The sequence below is a fragment of the Alexandromys fortis genome, unplaced genomic scaffold (assembly GCF_014885135.2).
Source record: "Alexandromys fortis isolate MF-2015 unplaced genomic scaffold, M_Fortis_MF-2015_v1.1 scaffold_109, whole genome shotgun sequence".
NCBI lineage: Eukaryota > Metazoa > Chordata > Mammalia > Rodentia > Cricetidae > Alexandromys > Alexandromys fortis.
In genome coordinates this window covers 2,328,931-2,351,403 of record NW_026068005.1, presented here as the reverse complement: position 1 = coordinate 2,351,403, position 22,473 = coordinate 2,328,931, and the positions used below count along the sequence as shown (strand labels likewise).

The 22,473-nt window shown below is 44.1% G+C and overlaps 1 protein-coding gene across 5 annotated transcripts in view; it reads right to left on the bottom strand.

Moving 5' to 3' along the window:
- The window catches only part of Nckap5 (NCK associated protein 5), an 820,785-nt gene that overhangs the window by 66,099 nt on the left and 732,213 nt on the right, over positions 1-22,473 (bottom strand). For all 5 annotated transcript variants that reach the window (XM_050161478.1, XM_050161479.1, XM_050161480.1 and 2 more), the window contains one exon: positions 13-318. In XM_050161478.1, coding sequence (XP_050017435.1) covers positions 13-318 — 306 coding nt within the window. The remainder of the gene's footprint in view (positions 1-12; positions 319-22,473) is intronic.

The window sequence follows — 22,473 nt, the reverse complement described above, 5'->3', positions numbered from 1 at the left end:
ATGGCACCTTACCTGAGGAGGTGGGCTTGGGCAGGTGACTCTGCATCCCTCTGGCCATCATGCTGGGGTCAGATATGGAATGGATGATGGTGGACTCCGAGGAACTCTGGCTGTCTATGGAGCAAGGCACTTTGTGTTCAAGGGTTTGGGCTCTGGCAGAGGAAGCTACAGACGGGGTTGGATGGAGAGATGGGAGGGGCTCAGGGTCCTCTGGCGAGTCCTGCTGGCATGTGTATCGTCCCATTGAGCGGTTTCCTGAGTCTGGAAGAGGGAAGGTTCCAATCCCGCTGTCCAATGTTCTCATCTGGCAATTTGATTCTAATATAGAGAAACACAGAGAAAAATTAGAGTGGGCTGACAGAAAAAAAAGAAAACGATGTTTGTTATTTGGATGGGATCTGGAGGGAAGAAGGCACCAGAGGGAAGTATTTAGAAGAAGATAGTATTTAGATAAAGGACCCGGGAGATGGCTCATCTGGAAGAGGCTTGGTGACCTGCATGTGCCCATGGGTAGGTAAAAGGAGACAATTCCATAGAGTTCTCTGTCCTCCACTTGCCCACTATGGCATACATGCCCCCGTCCTCCAACACTATGTGGATACACACACACAATTTATGATAATGATGATAATAATAATAATATAGAAGGAATATGATACATGTTTGAAGCACACTGTCCTAAAATAAATATCCAGGGAGGCGGGAGAAGCCGAGGTTTCACTGAATATGAAAGTAATGCTTTCATGTAACGAGGTAAGAAGGTTGGCCCATTATGGGGGCCATAGCTACCATAAGCACTAGATAGGTCTCTAGAGCGGTGAGAGAAAAAAGAACCACCACTAGAGACCAACAATTAGTTTTAATTATCTTTATTTCAGTCTGGGGTTCACACGGCTTCAGTTAGGTGAAGTTTAATAACTGAAATAAAGTGAATAATGAAGACACATAACAGAGCCGAGTGCTGTCCTGACAAAGGGGACGGCATGTCTCTTGCATGAATTACCATCACTCAGCGGCTGACCCAGTTCCCTGCCTCTCAAGTGGACAGTGAAGGCAGGTTATTCCAAATGTACTTATGGGGCAGAGCAGCGATGACCATGTGATATGTGTGTGACAGACACCATTTAAAGAAGGCTACGGCTACTCTGCTCTTAATTATTACTTTCTGCAGTGACAAAACTCATCACTGCCCTTTGTGTGTGTTCACGGATGTGTGTGTGTGTGTGTGTGTGTGTGTGTGTGTGTTTGTGCGTGTATGGGCCAGAGGTTCATCTCTGGTGTCTTCCTCAATCATGTTCTACCTTATATATTTTTTATTTTATGTCTTTGAATGTTTTTGCCTGAATGTATGTACATGCACCATGAGTGCAGTACCCTTGAAGGCCAGAAGAGGGCAATGGATCTCCAGGACCTAGAGTTGTAAGCTACCATAGAGGTGCTGGAAATCAGGGCTGAGTCCTCTGACTGGTAGCAGGTGCCCTTTACTGATGAGTCATCTCTCTGTCCCCCTTCACTCTACTTTTTGAGACATGGTCTCTCACTAAACTTGAGGCTTATCCATTCAGCTAGGCTAGCTAGCCAGTGAGCTCTTCCTCAGCTTGAGTTTACAGATGTTGGCTCTACTCCTGGCTCTTCACATAGGTTCTGCAGGACCAAGCTCATGGCCTCAGGCTTGCAGAGTAAAGCAGTTTACTAAGACATCTTCCTACCTTTTGGTTTTTTTTTTTTTAAGTTACACTTTTTGGATTTTTTTATTCCTTCCAGACACCCCAGTATTTTCTAGAACAAACTAAGCTGATTTTACCATGCATATCACAAATCCATAAACTATATCTCATCTTCAGGAAAAGTTTATGTAGAAAATTTTTGGTAAAACTTACTTCTCATTTAATTTTTAAGATGGAAATGTGGTTTATAAAAGCTAATGAGCTAGCCCTCCAAATCTGGCTGTCATATAGAGTTTCTGCCCACATACTAAATTTTCCGAATGAAGTGTCCGAATGAAGTGTCCTTGTCATCTTATGGTCTTATGAGGGCCTTGCAAGTCTAGAAGTGGGTAAGAGATACAGCCTAGCACTGTTTTGAACATGGAGTGAATTGAAAGCTTTGGCATAACCTTAATTTTTACCAGCGACCATGTCTCTGGTGCTGTACGGAACAGCGGCTTGTGGTATGACTGCCAACTGAGTTGTGTGTGTGGGGTCTCTGCACAAGAATGGGATCCAGTTTCTTGTAGGCTGCTACAAGTATTAACTTTTGGTCTTTAACCAATCTCTGAAATTTAGAAGAGAACTTGCCATACTACAGGATGGGACAATAAATGATAACGTGGGTCAAATGCTCAGTGTGCCAATCCATTATTAGGACAGACCCAAGGGGCCAATAATGTTATCTGTGCCACTACAATCTCATTTCATCATCAGTTAGAATCCAAACTCCAATATGTCCATCACCCTACCCTCCTCTTCAGTCTTCTTTGCTAGAAGTAGCAAACTGAAAATTTCCCAATAGAAAAGAAAAAAAAAAGAAGGCAAATTCTCTAGGCATTCCAACACTTGGCTCTCAGTTGGTGGTGCCATGTTGGGAGGTTACAGAACCTTTGGGAGCTGGGGCCTTGTTGGAGAAAGTCCACCACTGGGGGTGGCTTTGTGTGTCAGGAGACTTGCCCCCACTTGCAGTTCCCAGCTTTCTGCCCCTTCCGCCATGCCTGCTACTTGCTGCCCTGCCTGGTCACCATGATGAACTTTTATCTCCCTTGAACTGTGAGACAACTCTTCTTTCTGTGAGTTGCCTTGGTTATGACAGATTATTACAGCAACAGAGAAGTAGTTAACACAGAAGCAGAGTTCCTGTATGAAGAGGGGCTTCCATGTTTCACAGGATGCTCAGAATGAGGCAGAGTGAGCTCCCATCTTCAACATGGCGCCCTCCTCCACGTTCTGCCATGGGATCTGCTTCAGCTATGGGCTGTTGGGTCCCTGACTCCTATGGCTGGCCTCTGAGAGTCATTTTCTCTCCCAGGTCCAGAGGGCAGAATTTTAGCCATCTTCATTTCCGGGCCTCCACCTGGTCAGCGTTACTGTCCACTGTCCTTACAGATAATCCACTGTGGTGGTCTGAATGAGAATGTCGTATTTTCAAATGTTTGGTTCCCAGGTGGTAGACTGTTAGAGAGGATTGATTTGGAAAGGTGGCCTTGTTGGAGGAGGTGTGTCACTGGGGGTGGGCTCTGAGGTTTCAAAAGCCCACCTCAAGCCTTGCCTCACTCTCTCCCTCGCACACTCTCTCTCCCCCTCTCTTTGCTTGTTGCTGGTGGATCCCGATGTAAATCCTCAGCTACTGCTCCAGCACCATGCCTGCCTGCCTGTCTCTCAGGTCATGCTCTCCACTATGACGGTCTTATGGATGGACTCACCCTCAGAAACTGTGAGCAAGTTCCCAGTGAAATGTTTCCTTCTCAAAGCCGTCTCAGTTAGAGCTTAGGTAACTAAGACAGTCACCGCTTCTGTTTTCTCTCCAATGAAGGAGACTCCAAGACTGTTGGGAGAGATGATGAGCTCTCTGCATGAGAAGATATTGCCAGGAGTCTGTCTGCTGATCTGACTGTCTGTCCATCTGTTCCTCCCTCCTTCCCTCCTTCCCTTCCTCCCTCCTACCTTTCTTTCTTCTCCTTCCCCTACCTTTCTTCTTTCCATATAAAAATTCTGGGTGTCTTAGTAAGTGCTTATGATCCCATAGGTTGGCTGCTTAGCCCACTGAGCCAATTGGTGAGCTCCAAGTTTAGTGAGAGAGCTTGTTATTAAAAGAAAGATAAGGGCTGGGGAGGTGGTTCAGTGGTAAATCACACTTGCTATTTTTGTAGAGGACCCAGGTTCAATTCCCATCACCCACATGGCAGCTTACAACTGTCTGTGACTCCAGTTCCAAAAGATGTGACACTCTTGTCTGATCTCTACTGGCACAAGCCCACATAAGGTTTATAGACAAACATGCAGGGCAAACACTCATATGCATAATAAAAGATGATAAAATAGAGAGAAACTGAGGAGTATGTCTGAAAACAAACTCTGGCCTCCACATGGTTATGTACATGTATTCACACATACATGAACACATACAGACATAACAAAGGGACATTATTAGTTCTCTTTTCAATGATCCCTAGCCCTTAAGCCTGAATGTTTCTGCTAGGTCTCTAATAAAGACCTAGTAGCAGCTTCCGACAATAGAACAGAGGACAAATTTGGGGTCCAAAACAAAAGAGTGATGGAATTCTGTTTGCTTCCATACCGAGGATTGGAATTTTCTGGCATCCATCCCCTCATTTCCTTTCTTTTTAGCACACAGTATTTCCATGCCATAGTCTGTAAATGGGGCTCTTTGGATTCCTAGGTTCTCTGAGGACTATGAGCACAGACAAACTCAGAACCCACTGGCTCTTAACAACTTTTTCTTTGTAATTTCCAAAATTCCCAGGTGCCGACTATGGAGGAAGTGAAGGTGTCATTTTTAAGAACCTATGAAATGAGCTGTGGATAAGGGCTCAGGTAGATGCCAGAGTTTCCCCCTCAAGCAAATTCCTTCAGAATGCTTCCACCTTGGGAAACTAGGGTTGTAGGGAAAGTGCTGATACATCTCTCTGTAGTTTCTTTAAAGCACTATTAGCTTCCTGCCGCTCACAAAAATACCGCAACTTGAAAATGTGTTGGATACTGTACTTCTGAGGCCAGTTATTTTTACCCCCTCTCAGAGAATTAGAAGAATCCATAAAATAATTAAATGGCTGTAGTAAGAACAAAGTTCACAGGACCAAGCCTGTTTGGAATTGTCAATGAGTTGGCTCGGTCTTGCCCTAGACAGATGTCAAGTTCATATCTGCATTTGTGAATGCGGCTGCCAAAGGTGCCTGGCTAATGAGTTCAAGGGTTAGGTCATTCAATGTACCACCAGGCTTCAGTCCTCCAAGGTCATCAATTACATCTCTGGCCTTGGCTGGCCCTCCCACCTATTCCCGCTGCCCCATTTGTCTCTCACTGGTCTCTAAATGCAAGCGCTTACACCTGTCACAACCGACAATCTCAGGAAGTCTCATGGGACGAGGTAGGGCATGGCAACCCAGTCATTTCAAAGCTGAGGTTAGAACAAAAAAAAAAAAAAAAAAAAAAAAACCAGACGACTCCTTGAGAAAAATTCCAGTTCTCCGAACACTGGTCCCTTGACACCCTTCATCTCAGCACATCTGGGGTGCACTGAGGCTGCTCGGCACAGGACACGGAGGAAGCTTACAAAGGAACACACTCAGAATCGTCTCTTCCTGAAACAGTGCATACCCCGGAGTGTCTGGTTTGCCAGGGGATGGATGAGTTTTCATTTCTGAGAAGAAGACACAGGCATTTTTGCAAGGACCTCTTCGAAATGATTCAGCTTACGAGTCTCACCTGGCACAGATGTCAGGCGCAAAGGTAGTGACCTTATTGGAAAGGTCAACAGCAGCTCAGGGGAGTCAACAGAGGTGGGGGGGGAGGGATGGCCATAAAGAGAAACTGTTAACTTCAGGTATGAGCTACAAAGTCCCCACTTGTGGGCTGGGGAGACACTCTTCAGTAGCGTCTGCTGGCTTAGCATGAAGGTCTGAACTCGGTGAAAATCTGGGTGCGGTTGTATAGAGCTGGGAGGGTGGAGACAGGAGGACCTCTGGAGTTCACCACTAGACAGACTGGTGAGCCCCAGACTCATCCAGAGACCTTATAGCAAAAAATAAGGTAGAAGGCAATGGAGGTAGACAGCCATTGTCACCCTCTGGTTTCCACACACACAAGCATACACATACCCACATGCAAACATTCACAAACCACATGGACATAGACATGCAACATACACACATGCTCAGTAATGAAACATGCACAAATAAACAAGGTGCATCTGAAGACTCAGAAGACGAGATGGAAACCAGGCACTTCGAAACTGGGGGACTGCATTTGTAGGGCATTTTTTTTTCTGATATTGAGAAAATAAAAATCAAGGGATGTTTGACCTTCACAATCAGAGTTCATTTGTTTACATCAGTCTGGAGAGAGCTCACATTGTGGCAGAGCTCAGCGAGTCTCCATTAGCAGCGACAGGCAGGCCAGGACAGATGCCTCCTGCAGACACTCACCAACCATACAGCCAGGACATCCAAGGCAAACTGAGCTGTCATCCTTGAAGCCGTGCCTTGAAGACTAAACAACCTGTCTTATATTTTTTAAAATATATTCTTCTTAAAGAGTGACTTTTTTGTCGTTTTTGTTATTTGAGACAGGGTGTCTCTATAGCTTTGGAGCCTGTCCTGAAACTAGCTCTTGTAGACCAGGTTGGCTTCAAACTCACAGAGATCTGCCTGCCTCTGCCTCCTGAGTGCTGGGATGAAAGGCAAGTGCCACCACCACCCGGCTTAATTTATTTTTTTTATGTACATTGGTGTTTTGCCTGCATGTGTGTCTGTGTGATGATGTAGGATCCCCTGGAACTGGAGTTACAGACAGTTGTGACATGCCATGTGGGGGCTGGGACTTGAACCTGGGTCCTCTGGACGAACAGCCAGTGCTCTTAACCATGGAACAAACCTTAAGGAATTACCGTTTGGTGACTATATCCTTGGGAATGAGATCATCAGAAGTATTAAGGAGCAACGCATGAATAGAGAGCAAAGAACCTGTAGTTGGGTGCAAGCTGTCTTGTGTATAAAAGTGAAGGAGCACTTTTCTTGATAAATACATTTTGGAGCCAATAGTAATTAAAAATAAAACAACCAATGATGCTTATGGCATTGCCTTTAACATGAACTTGGGATGTTACATGGAACAACTGAAAGTTGTCACACATGACCTGCAGTCAGTGACCTGTCACTGTGTCCTGAAATCTCCTACCCAAATAGCTGGGACCAAAACTGCTTCAAAGGGTTTCAATATTCAGAACATTTTAGGTGAGTCTCTGAAAACTCAAAATTGGAAACACCCAAAATTAGAACATTTTTGATATGAGTATATATGTCTGTGTGCTATTTGTATGCATGTTCTATGTATGTACATGTTCACTGTGACTGTGTTTGTGTGTGCAGGCTGTTGTAAGAGGGCAGCCTTGGCTGTTGCTCCAGAGGTGTTGCCCTCCCCTTGTTTCGGTTTGGTTTGGCTTTGAGACAGGGTCTCTCATTGGCCCAGAGCTCAACAATAGCTAGGCTGTCTGTCAAGAGCCCTGGGAATCTACCTATCTTTGCCTCTCCAGAGCTGGGATTATAAGCCTGTGTATCACCCTGGCCTTTCCTGTCAACATTAGCTCTAGAGATCGCACTCAGGCCTGTATGATTGATTACAAGGTGAATGCTTTGCAAATGGCACTCTCTCCTCAGCATTTAAACCCGAAACTTTAGAGGATGATGTCTGCATTTCCAAAGCCTGAGAAGCATGTTGGGAGTTGGGTCCTACACTAGGCCATGATTCGATGCAGGGAACTAGTCACTTGTGGATTCAAATGAATTACATTACTACTAATTTTCTCTCTTGAATCCCTAGAGATCCTACGAAAATGGAAAACATGAAACTTCAATCTGTCTCTTTTCACATTGGAAACTTTTGCCATAGCTATAAAAACCTTCGCCGGTTTTGGGGTGCAGTGAAGGTGGAGACAGGAGGTCCATAGGGTTTGCTGAGCAGCCAGCCATCCCTTGAAAAATGACAGCTAAGGTTGATTTCTCACTTGCCATGCACACACCCACACACATACACACACACACACACACACACACATCTTCCTCAGCCAAATATCCAATGAAAATACATCACAACTCAACAGCCAGAGAGAGTGGTTTGCGGGCGTTCGAATCTCAGACCATCCTATTAAGTGGCACACTTTCCTAACTTGGCTGCAGTCCGAGTGGCCATGTTAAATACGTCTTGGTAAACGTCATCTCCAGGTTTGTACACATCTTTAAGCTACATGGTGTGGTGCTGCCAATAAAACCTTCAACCACAGATGGGAACACAGATTTCTTTATTTGCACATCCCCCTCTTCATCTGCCTGGCTGAAATAAGTTTAAGAGAAAGAAATTCAAGCCAGTTGCCAAAACCCTCTTCACTAAATGTAGGCTATTTGTTTCAAGTTTGCCTCACAGTTTTGTCAGCAGTACAAAAAAAGAAAGAAAGAAAAAAAAGGATTAAACTGATGATTTATCTCCAGTCATTTGGTAACTTTTGGCTGTGGCATGAAGGCGACCTTCTAGAAGGTTACATTCCATGTGATGGCTTGGGATGCGTGAGAATCAGCCTCAGCCTCTAAGTTCAAGCTGGTTTAAGCCTGCTGAGGTTTGAGGAAATTATAGGAGAATGTGAATTTGTTTTGTTATCCTTTGAGCTTTCTTTGGCATGAAAAACACCAGATGTTGGGAATTCGGTTCACTATCGTATAGGGAGTGAGTATAAGCAAAAAAGTAGGCCATTAAGAGGAAATACAACATTAAAAAGAAGGGCCGGTAAGATGGCTCAGCAAGTAATAGTGCTTGTAGCACAAGCCTGATGGTCTGAATCTGACCCACGGCACATGCAAAACGCTCCATACAGCAGCACACAGCTCTAGGACCAGGACTCCTACTGTGAGATGGGGGCGGAGACAGGAGCCCAGGGACCAGCTACCCTGGAGTACACGGGGCAGCAGAAACAACAGGAGACACTGGGCCTGGAGAGAACTGACCCCCAAAAGTTGCACTCAGACCTCAAAATACATACAGCACAATGCTTATGCTAATACATAACTCAAAATGAACAATTTATATTAAAAATTTTAAAGGAAAAAAGTGGAGCATGAAAACCCTTTGTAAAGATGGAGGGAAAGTTACTTTGAACCAAACATACAAAAGGACCACCTGAAGCAGGGTCAGTACCCTTCAAACCCGATAGTCACAGGCAGTAGCATCGCACAAATGATTGTGGCAGGATGTCATTGAAAGGTGTAAACTAAAAAAGACTAGAAATGTGTTCCCATGAAGACCTTGCACTCAGAACTCTTCCTCTATATATACAATAAAACTCCTTTAAGGTGAGAAGCCTACTGAGGAATGGCTCCTGAAATAGTGTTATGGGTGTCTATTCTCAGATTTTTTATACAATTCTGAATCTCTATTAATTTTACTGTTTCTTTTGTGTGTGTATGTGTTTATGTGTGGAGGTATGTGCACGCATGTATGTACATGTGGGCAAAGAGGCCAGAGATCAACCCTGCCTTTCTCATTCTCTCTGCACCTTTCTTTCCGAGACAAGGTCTCTCACTGAACCCCAAAGTTTGCCCGTTTGGTTAGACTGGCTAACCAACAAGCTCCGAAGACTTCCTAACTCTGTCCCGCAAACACTGAGATTCCAGGTTTGTACTGAAGTGGCCAGTATCTACATGGTATATGGGGATCAAATTCAGGTCCCTACTGTAGCTCAGATTACATCTTACCAACTCAGTCATCTCCATAGCCCTTGAGCTTGCAAAGCTAAAGACTGAACTCTAGGCTATCATCCCTTCGGGCTAAAAATGCTGAGGGCGGCTCCTAACCCCTCATGTCTTGCTACAGTAGTATCCATGTCTTAGAAAACAACGCCTAGACTTCTATGCAGCTTTCACTGCGATAGTCAAGTGTAAGCTAAGAGACAGTTTTTTTGTGGCACCCCATCACTGACCTAGGAACAGACTTGGATCCCAGATCTCTCTTTTAGCAAACTGTCAATTACAGTGCAGTCCTCATGTGTGAGAGAACAGCAAGCATGAAGCTCTCTCAGCTCTCTATGAAGCAAAGGCTACCCTACCCAGAGCTGAAACCTTGCCTTTCTTAGCATGGCATTTTTCTAACTGAAGAAACATTAAACTTAAATAAAATTCCCTTTTAAAAATAAATGTGCACGTGTGTGTGTGTGTGTGTGTGTGTGTGTGGTGTGTGTGTGTGTGTGTGTGTGTGTGTGTGTTTGTAATACATGTATGTGGAGGTCAAAGGTGCCAGTCCTCACTTCCCACCTTGTTTGAGATGGGGGTCTCTTGTTTGTACTGTACACGCCAGGCTAACTGACCTAAGAGCGTCTGGGAATTCTCCTGTCTCCACCTTAGACCTTAAGGTAGAAGATCTGGGGTTACAGATGTATGTTACCCTTTCTGGCTTTTATCTGGGATCTGGGAGAAGAACTCAGGTCCTCCCGCTTGTGAAGCAACTGCTTTACCTATAGAGCCATCTTCTCAGTGCCCAGTAAAGCTAATTTTATCAGCAGAACTTTCTAAGGTACCATACAGGACTAGAACCACAGTGGTTCCTTCCAGCCCTGCCCTTGTCCATCATTTGTTTTAGTTGTAGAAAAGACAATTTATCCTTGGTCCCCCTCTTTGTCCCCCTCATCTTCTCATTGTCCTTATCTCTCCTTAGCTCTTTCCTTAGCAACCTGATTATAGTACAGATGTATCTGTGCACTCTTTTAATCCACTTTCAAGCTGGCACTTGTGGAAGATGTTTCAAAGGTCTAGACTAATGATGCTTACTCATTCTGCATTGTGCACAAACTCATTTCATTCCCAGATGAGTAAATCACCGTTTCTCCTTGGAAAATGTACAACATTGCTGTCCTAAAAGGTTACCTTTGTCTCCATTCGATTCATATTCTCTCCTCCCCCTTGTCCCTCCCTCTGGCTGTCTTGACAAAACCAAGTGAAAAGTGAACAGTTATCTGGTTGAATCTGATAGGCACTGATGGCTATTGTGGGTAATTCTGCCTCCCCAAGTCCCTTCCTCCCTGTATCAAGCTTGATCCATCTTATAGACATTTGCCTCTACTCCGCATCTCACCTGCCTGGATAGCATCTGCTTTGATAAGGCACATGAGAGAAGGGAGGAAAGAAAATAAATTAGGGGTGGGATGCTGTGGGAAGGGATTTAAAAGAGTTTATTTGACAAGAAGCATACAAATCAAGAGGCATGCAGACATATAGTCAACTCAGCAACTAATACAAATTTTAACAGATGATTGCACACACATATACACACATAATGCATATACGCACATTCCATCCTCAAATTCATATCTACATATATACACACATATACATGCATATACACAGTATATGTGTACACATATACACACATGGATGTACATATATGCACATGCATATACACACATATACCCATAAAATTCCACATGAATACAACTGCCACATTCACATACCCACACATACATGCATACACACACACACACACACTACTGGCATTATAAATTGAACAGTAGGCTGCACAGAACTTGATCTCTGAATCAAAATGTGGTGAGCTTGTAATTTCTTCAGACAATTGCCTGGATTTGGTTTCTGAACTTTGAGAGAGAATCCATATAGAGCCTGGAGGTCTTGTCAGATCGAAGAGATAATGCAGACATTAAGGGAGAAGGGACTTGGCAGCTAGGATCGGCAGGGCAATGCACCAGATAGGAAAGCTGGGAGCAGGGGTTTCCTTACAGTCTTGTCCGAGTGCAGCCCATGCGTGAGGTGAAGCTCGGATCACAAAGACAATTACCGTAAAGCAGTAGGTTGCATAATTCCTGGAGCTCACACAAGGAAATAACAAGATGCTCCTACCATCCAAAGAGGTGAGGCCTTTCAATATGAGGAACACAGAATTTGAAGAAGGTTCAGGCCTCAGGAGTGAAACTAAATTGTACTCAGAATAAAAGCTCCTTAGACTTGTCATAACAAAACTTGAATGGAAGTCTCGGAAAAATAAAAACTTCCGTGCTAATACATAAAGTGTGTTCCAGAACAAAGTCTAACAGTCTACAGAGAGACAATAAGGTATAGTTCACATTCTCTGGTATCCAATTAAAAATCATGAGGCATACAAAAGAGCAGGTGACTGGAATTCATAGCCAAGAGAGAATTAAACCAGAACAAATAGAAAAGGAAATGATAGGGATAATGAAGTTAATAAATGAGAACTTGAAATGGTTATTGTTAACACTCTAAAAATATAAGGAGATGTAAGTAAAAGTTGTACACAATCAAGACGGATCAAAATAATAAAGACAACGACACAGAGATCATTACAATGAGAAGCTACATGCAAATGAAAAATGCACTGTATGCGATTAGTAACAGAGACGCTTGAAACAGTTGAAAGAAACATCAGTGAATTTGAAGATAATTAAGTGGTTCGAAATAAAACACAGAAAACAAAGGCAGAAAAAATTCAGAAAACAGCAGTTCAGTGACCTGGGAGTCAATACTAAGTAAGTAAATTAGCTCTACTGGAGCCAGGGAAGCAAAGAAATCAGAGGAAAGAAATGAAAAAGAACCACAGATGTTACTAAATTTAATAAATAACTATAAAATCCAACATCCAAGAAACTCAATGAATCCTAGCCAGACCAAAACTGAAAAAAAACCACACAAGATACACCATAATCAAATGGCTCGAAAGTCTGAGGTAAAATCATGCGAGCCCCTGATCAGAACCAAGACAGATAGCAGATTGCTTCTTTGTAACCATGAAAGCCAGGAGATGATGGACTGCCATCTCTAGCCTAGTGAAAGGAGCAAAAGAAAGCCTGGCAAGATTGTAAAAATTAATTAGGGGATGAAACGATGGCTCAGCAGTTTAAAGTGCTTGTTGCTTTTGCAGAGGACCTGGGTTCAGTTCCAGGCTCCCCCTACACAAAGCGCATCACCAGCTGCAGTTCCAAGGGATGTGACACCTCCTGCCTCTGTTGACACATACACTAACGGGCACATACTCCCAAAGAGACACACATGCATATACATAATTAATAAAAATTAATCTTAAAAATGTAAAACACATCATTATAAAAGCTATTTAGTAGTATTAATAAAAATTTCACATTTCTACCCAGAAGTTACATATATGTAATATATAACAATAGTGATATATGGTATCTATATGTATGTCATGGTACACATGACTCGCCCAGAGCAAAAAAGTAAATAGATATAAAAATGTTTAAAGGCAAGCAACAGGCTGAGAAGCAAAAAATATATCTGAAAGGGGATTATAATCCCAAATAAAATGAATTAACTTAGTAATAAGACATGAAGCAAAATTTAACTGGAATTTTGAAGACATATGTCAACAAACAGGTTGTATCTATGATAAATACAGAGAATGCTGGCCAGCATCAAGAGACACAGGCTAAAACTACACAGGCTGGAAAGAAGGCTCAGTGGGCAAGAGCGCTTGCTGGGTGAGTGTGAGGACCCAAGTTCAGATCCCATGTGAAAGAGCTGGCACTGGCTGATCACATATCTATAACCTCAGCTCTGCGTGCAGTGGGGGTAGAATTAGGCAGATGTTGAGGTTTGTTGGCTGCCAGCCTAGCTCCAGGTTATGTGGGAGTCCCTGCCTCAAGGGAATAATATGAAGTTATAGAGGAGGGCGTATGATGACCTCCTCTGGCCTCTGTGAGCACACAAGCGCGTACACACTTGCACATACAAATACCTAGATCACATACATTTCATAATACATACATATATACACATAAAAACCCCACCTCAAAACAAACAAAACCCTATTTCACAATAGATAGGCTAAAATGACAAAGCTGAACACGCAAATATTAAATAGTAGCAAGCATGTGGAACAAGAGAAATATGTGTTGCTGAGAATACAAAGCCATACATGTGTTTTGGAAAATCCTGGCATGTTCATACAAAGTTAAGTACCTACCATAGAGCCAGGCAATAGCATTATTACCTGAGATCAAATGGGGCATTTGCTCACCTGGAGACTTCTGCACAAATGTTTATGGAAGCCTTCTGCATAATAGTGTACCCTGGAGACAACTCAACTGTCTATCAAGTAGTAAACCAAAAGATGATCTGTGGCATAGCTACACAGTTCTAATTAGCAGAAAATTAAAAAAGTATGTAAGCAAAAATCCCACTGAGAATATGCTAGCCCAGAAAGTTCTGTGGGTCCCACTTACTAAGAGACCACATCCAGAATACTTGATGTTCTCAGGATGGCTCTATTTTCATAAAGTTCAAAGACAGGAGCCACCCACCACTCTGTGATAGGCAGCAGGTTAGAATGTCTCTGGGATGGGTTGTTAGGGGAGGTCTAGCTGTGCGGGAACATGAGCCTTTACTTTGGGGAGATACTATTCTAAACCATGATTTCAGAAGTAGTTCTGTACGGTATCTGAATGCATTTATTGAAACTTGCTGTACTATACACTTGAAAGGGTGGGTTCATCCCAACTCACGGTCCATGGACCACGTGTGCTTCTGATCCTAACATCCCTTTATACGGCCTCAATACCCTCAGGGTCGTTAAGCTAGAGTGATGGTGGATTGGTTCTTTGGCTGGTCCTTGGTACTCTATCTGTGGGAAGCAGACATTTAGTCACATCTCCCTAGGGAAGGTTACATGGCAGAGTGCTAGGGAGGTTGCATTGTTTTTCTTCTTTAAAGATATATCAAAGAACAACTTGACAGGACAGGCGCTATGAGTCGCCCTCTTGACTTTCTCCAACATTACCTTCTAAGTTGGGGAAATACATGACTCAAAAATATAGAGGTGGGGGCACAGACCCCCCTAAGTAACAAGTGCCGCAGTCGTAATGAAAATTGAGGTATAGTTTCTGAATAGCAAACTCCAGGTCCGCTTTTGTTTCTAGCACAGTATTTTGGTTCCGAAAATGCCAGTTGGCATATGGAAGACGGGAAGGCTCAGGAATGAATTTAGCACTTTGGATTCTGCCCTTGAAGTTTGGATCTTACTTTTTTTTTTTTTTTTTTTTACCTCCAGCTTTCTTCTTTGTTTAGGAAAAATAAACAAGACTTGGCAGAAAAATGTGATGAGAAACTGCACCGTTTTGATCCAAGGATAATACATAAGGAATTGAAAGATGTTATCAAGAATATGTGTTGATACCATCCTCGGCTATTCTCATAACATGGCCTTCCGAGAGGGTGACAGCGATGTCACTGCATGCTGAATAGTGCAGAATGTGCAACCGCTTCTCTAGAAGGTCCTGCAAGAGGACACGGAGACATGGGAAGACGTGTCAGAGCTACTGCGGGTTCGTCCACACTGGAGAGCAGCAGTATGCATGGAGAAGTGCGCTACAAGAAGAGGAAGGTGAAAAGCAAGGGAGGACAATGGGCCAATGTTGCTGTTCATCGACTGTGAAGTGGAGATGGCCTTTGAGGCTTGAGAGCCTGCCCTTCCTTCCTGTTCACTTCCTGCTTCCTACGTGTGGGGGCAATGTGACCAGCCATTTTCCTGCTCCTGCTACCGTGCCTCCCTGCCTGGACCATCAAAAAGGGCTGTATTCCCCAGAACTGCAGATCAAAATAGATGTCTTCTCCTTGAGAGTGCTTTTTTTTTGTCTGGGCATTTTTATCCCAACAACAGAAAAAGTAACTAAGACAAAGACAATCCATGGGGGTGAGAGGGTAGAGGGAGGAGAGGATGGTGAGCAGCAGAAGCTAAGGAACCCTTAGCTGAGTTATGAAGCCATAACTGGAATGTTCAAACTCAACATCCTCTCTGTAAGCAGCGCTGTTGGGGAAGAGTAAAGGAAAATAAAAACAGCATCGCTGAAGGGTGGGAATAAGCAGGAAGTCAAAAGTTCCAAGTTAATAAAGTGTTGAAAAGTCCCTGGAAACTAAAGCATCACCACACACTTACAGCGCCTTGCCCTCCTATCCCCAAACAGACCTGAGAAAGGGGAGCGGAAGGAGCGGGATACAGAGGCCAAGTGGGTTCCTCTGTGGGATCCTTAGTGCCTCAGTCAGGAAGGGAGCAAGCTGCAGCTCTAAGTGTTTGTGTAGCTAGATCTGGTCCACTGTGCTGGGGACGGAGACAACCCTGTGAGGTTCACAGCCCACGCCATCTGTTTTTGAGGAATTCGCCTTAGCTTCTCCAGCGAATGCCTACAGAACGCCACCCTGCATCAGAGTTTATCGCCCTTACAAACCCAGCTCACTAACAGGCATGGTTTAGTGTTTAGTATTGTTCTGTCTGCTTCTGCAGCAATGCTCCCTTCGTACATGGCTCATGCCAGCGGTCAGATGCTGGGAATAGCTGTCTGGATGCAGGGATTTCTGCACCATTAACAAAATGGACACAGCCTTCTCATGTAGGGATTGTTAAACAATAGGAGTTTCTGGTCCTCTCCTCAGCAGACTCTCCTTTCCAGCAATCTTATTATAAAATTCAACCCAACTAATATGCAGAAAAAATGATCTGCGGTAAACTCAACGTGAAATTCTATGTAATTGCTGTGGGATGTGGGATAATATGCTGATTGGATGATAAGGGGGTATTTTGTGAGGACTGGTGTGTGTATGTGTGTGCAAATGTGTACATACACATGTAGAGGACAAAGGTCAATAGCGGGTGTGCTTCCTTAGATACTAACTTTTGTTAGTATCAGACAGGCTCTATCCCTGCCTGGAGCCCCAGTCTTCCAAAGAGTCCAGGCTGGCTTGCAGGTGAGCCTTCCTGCCTCACCTCCCCAGCACTGGGTGAACAGGTGACCCACCATATTCAGTTATTTTACATGGGTTCTGGGAACTGAATGTTAGTCCTCCTGCCAGCAGGGCAAACTCTTAGAAGACTTATTTTCCCAGGCTCTGCAAACAGTGCTGCCCTGCATTCCCTTGTGGCCAGTCATCTTCAAGAGAAAGTCAGCATTTGAACTACACACATGGCAATTGTGCCTATAATTCTGAGAAATCAGTGGCCTATCATGTCAAGCAACTCCCTTTGAGACCAGCAGGAGCAGCGATTGCCAGCGGAAGCCATCATCTCGCTGTCTTTCGTAATGAATAATCATGCGGTATGTGGGCATGAGACTTTCCAGGACCGAGACTCTCCCTAAACTCAGGTCCTTGGGATGAAGTGAGCAGGGGATGTGGGGACAGGCAGGTGCTAGCATGAGGCATTCATGTTTTACAGACATCAAGCCAGGCTTTTAGGGCTAGGAACATGGCTCAGTGGGTACAGCACTCCCTGCACAAGTCTAAGGACCCGAGTGCAGATCTCCAGAACCCATGTAAAAGCCAGATGCTTAGTGTGTGTCTGTGACACTGGAGCTCCTATGGGAGATGGGAGAAGAAATCAGGAGACTCCATAGATGTCATGAGGCAAGTGGTCTGGACCACTGGTCTCAGATATGGAAAGCAAGGACTAGCACCCGAGGTTGTCCTCTGACTCACACATGTGTCGCATGTCATGTTTATGCCCCCCAAACACACACTAAGAACATTTTTTCAAAGAAAAAGATGAATTTTGAGTTCAGATCTTATTAAAGTAAAAATGTCTGCTTTTGTTGCCCATGGGAAACCTGATGGCAGTGACGATGCTTTTAGTAACTGGTGTCACCAGGACGACCTGCTCCACTTGTCAACTACACGGTGATGATGTGGGCTGCATCCTGGTACCCAGAGTCTCTCCCCAACTCTGTCCAGTCTATGAGCTCAGCCTTCCTATGCCTAGATGGACAAACCTGGGCAGCTGACAGTGCCTCAGCTTCCTCTAGATGATAGCCTAAGTATCCAGTTTATGTCTAATTGTGTGTATTTGTGTTAGTCAAGATTCTCTAGAGAGAGAACCAACGAAGTGTGTGTATGTGTGCGTGGTGTGTGTATGAGAGAAGGGGGAAGGAGGGAAAGAGACAGACACACACAAACACAGAGATAGAGAGGAGAGAGGAGAGAGAAAAAGAGAATATTTGACAAGTCTTAGGAGCTGCAGGGTGAGGCAACCAGTTGGAGACAAGGATAACTAGTGCACAGTTCCAAATCAATGACCAGAAGACTCAAGACCCCAGAAGAGCTAATTCTTTGCCTTGACCCTAACAGAAACAATAATACAGTGTTTCAGCTTGAAGTCAGAGGAGGCAGGAGAAACTCTCTTTCCCTTGGGTTTGGGAATATCAGTTTTCATCTTCTACTTGGATTTTCCACTGTTTGAATGGGGCCCACATCAAGGAGAGTAACCCGCTTTCCCCATTTATCAAACTAAAAGTTAACTTCACCCCCAACACACACAGATGTACCTAGAACGACTTGTTTGAACAGGTATCTGGGGTCCTCATGACTTTTCATGCTGACACATAAAATCCATAAAATAAACCCCCTGCAGGAAAGAGGCTGGTGTTGAAAACTCATAAATGACGTGATGAGGGGAAACAGGATGGGGACATCATCCAGCCCAAAGGACATAAGAACATTATGTAGGACATGCTCATCAGAAGGCAACCTGTTAACATTACCTTTCCCCAAGCATGTACGAGCATGTGTGTATTTGTATATATGAGTATACGTGTGCATGCAAGTGTCCGTGTGGGTCAGCAGTCAACCTGACACCTCCATGTCTGGCTTTTTAGACGGGTCTGGGGATCCAACTCAGGTTCTGACTCTCGGGCAGCAAACAGTTCACCATAAGTTATCTCCCTACCTTCCTTTCCCAAGTTCTCAGAGAAACTGCAGTGATTTAGAGATGAAGTAAAATAATGTCCACACTGCTTTCTGAATGCGTCTGAGATAGAGGTCTCAGATCTTGCAGACATAGCTCGAGACTAATCCTAGCTCTATTTCCTGAAGAGATAAATGAGGCTCATGGGGGAAAAAAAACAGCCCTCTGGGGCCATAACATTTTTATTTGCAAACAAATATTATGCATGATTTAGAAACACAAGATCATGGCTCCCTCTGATCATTGTTCTCACTCGTGTTTGACTTCCCATACATAGAAATGACAGGTGTCTTGAGAGCTGGCTAAGAAGCAGGCAGATAACACAGACCCGAGGTGAGTATTTTCCTGGCTGGGACCGGTCTTAGTTTCTCCTCATGTTGCATCCTCATGAAAGCAACTTCAGGGAAAACGTTTGACTCTTGATCACGGATCAAGGTCAGAGTCAGTCATGGCTGTGAAGTTACAACAGCAGGAGCTTGAAGCAGCTGGTCACCTCTCGTTCACAGTCAGGAAGCAGAAACCAATGACTGTTCCCTCCGCACGCTGTAGGGTTCTGGCCCAGAGAAACCAACCATGACACCCACAGTGGGTGGGATTGCCACCTCAATTAATAAGACAACCCCCACAGTCAAGTTCAGACACCTGTGTCTTGGGTGAGTCTATATTCATTAAGTTGACCACTGAGATTAGCCATTGAAGGACTTTGCCAATGTGCCCACTAAATTGTGGCTCACTGGTAGAGACATTTGCTCTTGCTTGGGGTTTAAGTAGCTGTGTACCCGTATCTTGGCATTTGGTAGCCTATTAGGTACTGATAGTGACCTGCCAACTCTCCTTGGGCCCCATTCCTTGAGCCTGTCCCAAGTAACAGCATTGCTCGGGCTTCTTTGACAGAAGCCACCCTGTGTCTCCAATGGGAGGAAGCGGTGTGAGTACTCCGCAGGAGGAAGAATGCTAAGACCATGTGCTCCGCACTCCAGACTTCCTCACAGGCTAAGCTGACACCTACCATAGCAGCCATGGTCAGTGACATGTGTGCCAGCAGACAGGTTCTGTCTGCTACTGTTACTGTCTTACAAGTCTGTTTGTGTGTCTGTGTTCATAGGTAAACGTGTGTGTGAAGGTCAGAGGACAACTTGCGACTGTCCTCTCTCATACACTGTTCGTCACTGTTGAACTTTCTCTGTACCAAGGAGGCTAGGTTGACTGTCCAGTGAGCCCAGGGACCCTCCTCTTCTTCCCCACCTCTGGGATGACAAGAGCGTGCCTCTTCTTCGTGATCGTTTTCTGTGGGTTCTTTAGATTGCATGCAGGCCCTCATGCTTGCAAGACAAGCATTTTACCAACGGAACCATCTCTCCAGCCATTAAAACTCTTAGCAACTTTAACATCATGTTTCTTTAAACATGCATATATGGCATGTATTTATGCACACGGCTGTTCATATGCCATGGCACACAGGTGTAGGTCAAAAGACAACTTTGTGAAGTCTGTTTTCTTCTATAGTAGGATCCAGGGATCGAACTCAGCTGCCAGGTTTTGCAGCAAGCACTTTTACCTTCTGAACAATCTTGCTGGCCCTCTAATAACTTTTGAGCAAGAGGACATGTGTTTCGTTTTGTACTGAGTTGTGCAAAGTATATAGCTCATTGTGGGGACAGCAGGCGTGACAGCGTGTCTTTTGCTGGCTGCTTTTCTTCCTTGACGGATGTCCTTTATTGCTCTTTCCTGCACTTCTTGATCATTTCCTTGACCTTGAATCCTTGTCACAGAGTCTACTGGGAAACTAAACTAGACTGCTGCAGATCTCATTATAATCCTGGAAAACACTGTGAAGAATTAAGCAAAGCCAGTCTGCTGAGGCTGCAGAGATGGCTCAGTGTACATATAATTAAACATAAAAATAAAATCTTAAAAAGAAAGCCATCCTGAACCGGTTAAAAAAGTGTATACTGCTTTTGCAGAGGACCCAAGTTCAATTCCCAGCAGCCATGTCCATCAGCTCACCACCACCTGTAACTACAGCTCCAGGGGATGCAACCCCTCCTCTGGACTTCAAGGGCACTTACATTCATAAGCACAGACCCCTCCCTATACAGATGTATACAAAAAATGGAATCTTTTTAAAAAGCAATTCACCTGGATATTTTATTAAGGTGAAAAAAATTAGTGCATATATTTCGGCTGTTGCCTTTGAGTTTATATTGCTGTGAAGAGACACCAAGACCACATCAACTCTTATAAAGAAAAACATTTAATTGGGAGTGGCTTTTAGAGGTTTAGATCTTATTATCATGGTGGGACATGCCAATGTGTGGGTAGACAGGGTGTTGGAGAAGGAGCTGAGAGTTCTATATCTTGATCTGTAGGCAGAAGAAGGAGTCTGTGTATCACATTGGTGTAGCCTGAGTATATGAGACCTCAAAGCATGTTTCCATAGTGACACACTTATTCCAACAAGACCACACCTCCTAACAGTGCCAACCCATGTGAGCCTAGCATTCAAATACATGAGTCTATGGGGGCTATAACCTATTCAAGCCACCACAGCTGTCACCAAAAAGAAAACAAAAAATGTCTTAGTTATATCATCTGTCAAGACCACATCTAACTGTAACAGCCAGGGTGTTTTTTCGTGTGTGTGTGTGTGTGTGTGTGTGTGTGTGTGCACATACACAAGCTCATGTGTGTTCAGGTGCACATATACTTTTATGTTTATGTGGAAGCCAGAGGATAGCCTTGGGTGATTCCTTATACACCGTCAGTCTTGTTTGATTTTTGAGACACAGTCTCTCACGGGCCTGAAATTCTTCAAGTAGGCTAAGATGCCCTTATCTCCTCCTCTCCAACATTGGGATTATAAACATTTGTCACCACATCTGGCTTTTTTTTTTAATGTGGGCTCCAGGAACACTTCCATCCTGTGTGGCAAGCACACTTTAGACTGAGCCATCTCCCCATCTCCAAATGGGTTTTATTAGAAAACAACGCCCACAAAAGCTTCCCATCTCTCTCACATCATCTACCCAGCACTCAAGCGAATTCAATATGCAAATATCTCCCCGACTAAGTAGGGCAGTAAACAGTGGCAGAGATGACATTTAAACAATGGCTCCACAAGCCATCTGTTTAAAAAGAAGTTGTTTGTCTTTTCCAGGATGTCAGGAAGAATACGTTCACATTATTGCAGAACTACAAAGCAAGGTAAGTTCTTGATCGCTATGATGACAGCACTCTTTAGAGCGATAAAGCCCCTGTGGTCATGCCTAAGGGGGAGGAAACCACCTCCAAGGACCAAGCCATTCATGGAAGCTGACCTTTCCTTGTGTCCAATATTGAGGCAAGAGATTGAGTGATTCAATCTCCGGCTAAATGTAAAGAAAAAAGATGTAAATAAAAAATCTTGGTTCAGAATCAGATCAGAGAAGCTCATCAAACCCAGACTACATTTTCATATCCCTGGAGGGCTCAGCACAATTGCCTGGGATGAGTCAAAGCCTAATAAATATTTAGTAACTGAACTGAAATTGGTTTATGGCTAAGCCTTGAGGTCTGAGCACCAGAGAATGAAGGTGACTCACTCCTACCTGTGGAGAAGCTATAGTACTTCCCCTGATTGTCGCCCTGCCAACTGGGAGGTTGACAAAGAGGTGAAGCAGCCTGACATGGGACAGGCTGGGAAGAAGATTATGAATGTGAGCGGTGGATGGCTCTGAGTTAATTGTGGCGTGTGACTAGTGGTTGGAAGTCAGGTGTGTTCATTCATTCAGGGAATGTGGTAATTGAGGGCAGAAAGAATTCTCAAGCCTTCTTACTGACATGTGAGGGTTATAGCCAGAAGTTTCCATGACAAACCAATCCCTTTCATTCTTAAAATGTCTAATATACATGCTGTGACCATCATATGGAGAAACATGAGCAAGATGACCACACCCCTTCATAGACTGCTTTCAGCAAGCAAGTGCAACTAAAACAAGGAACACCCACA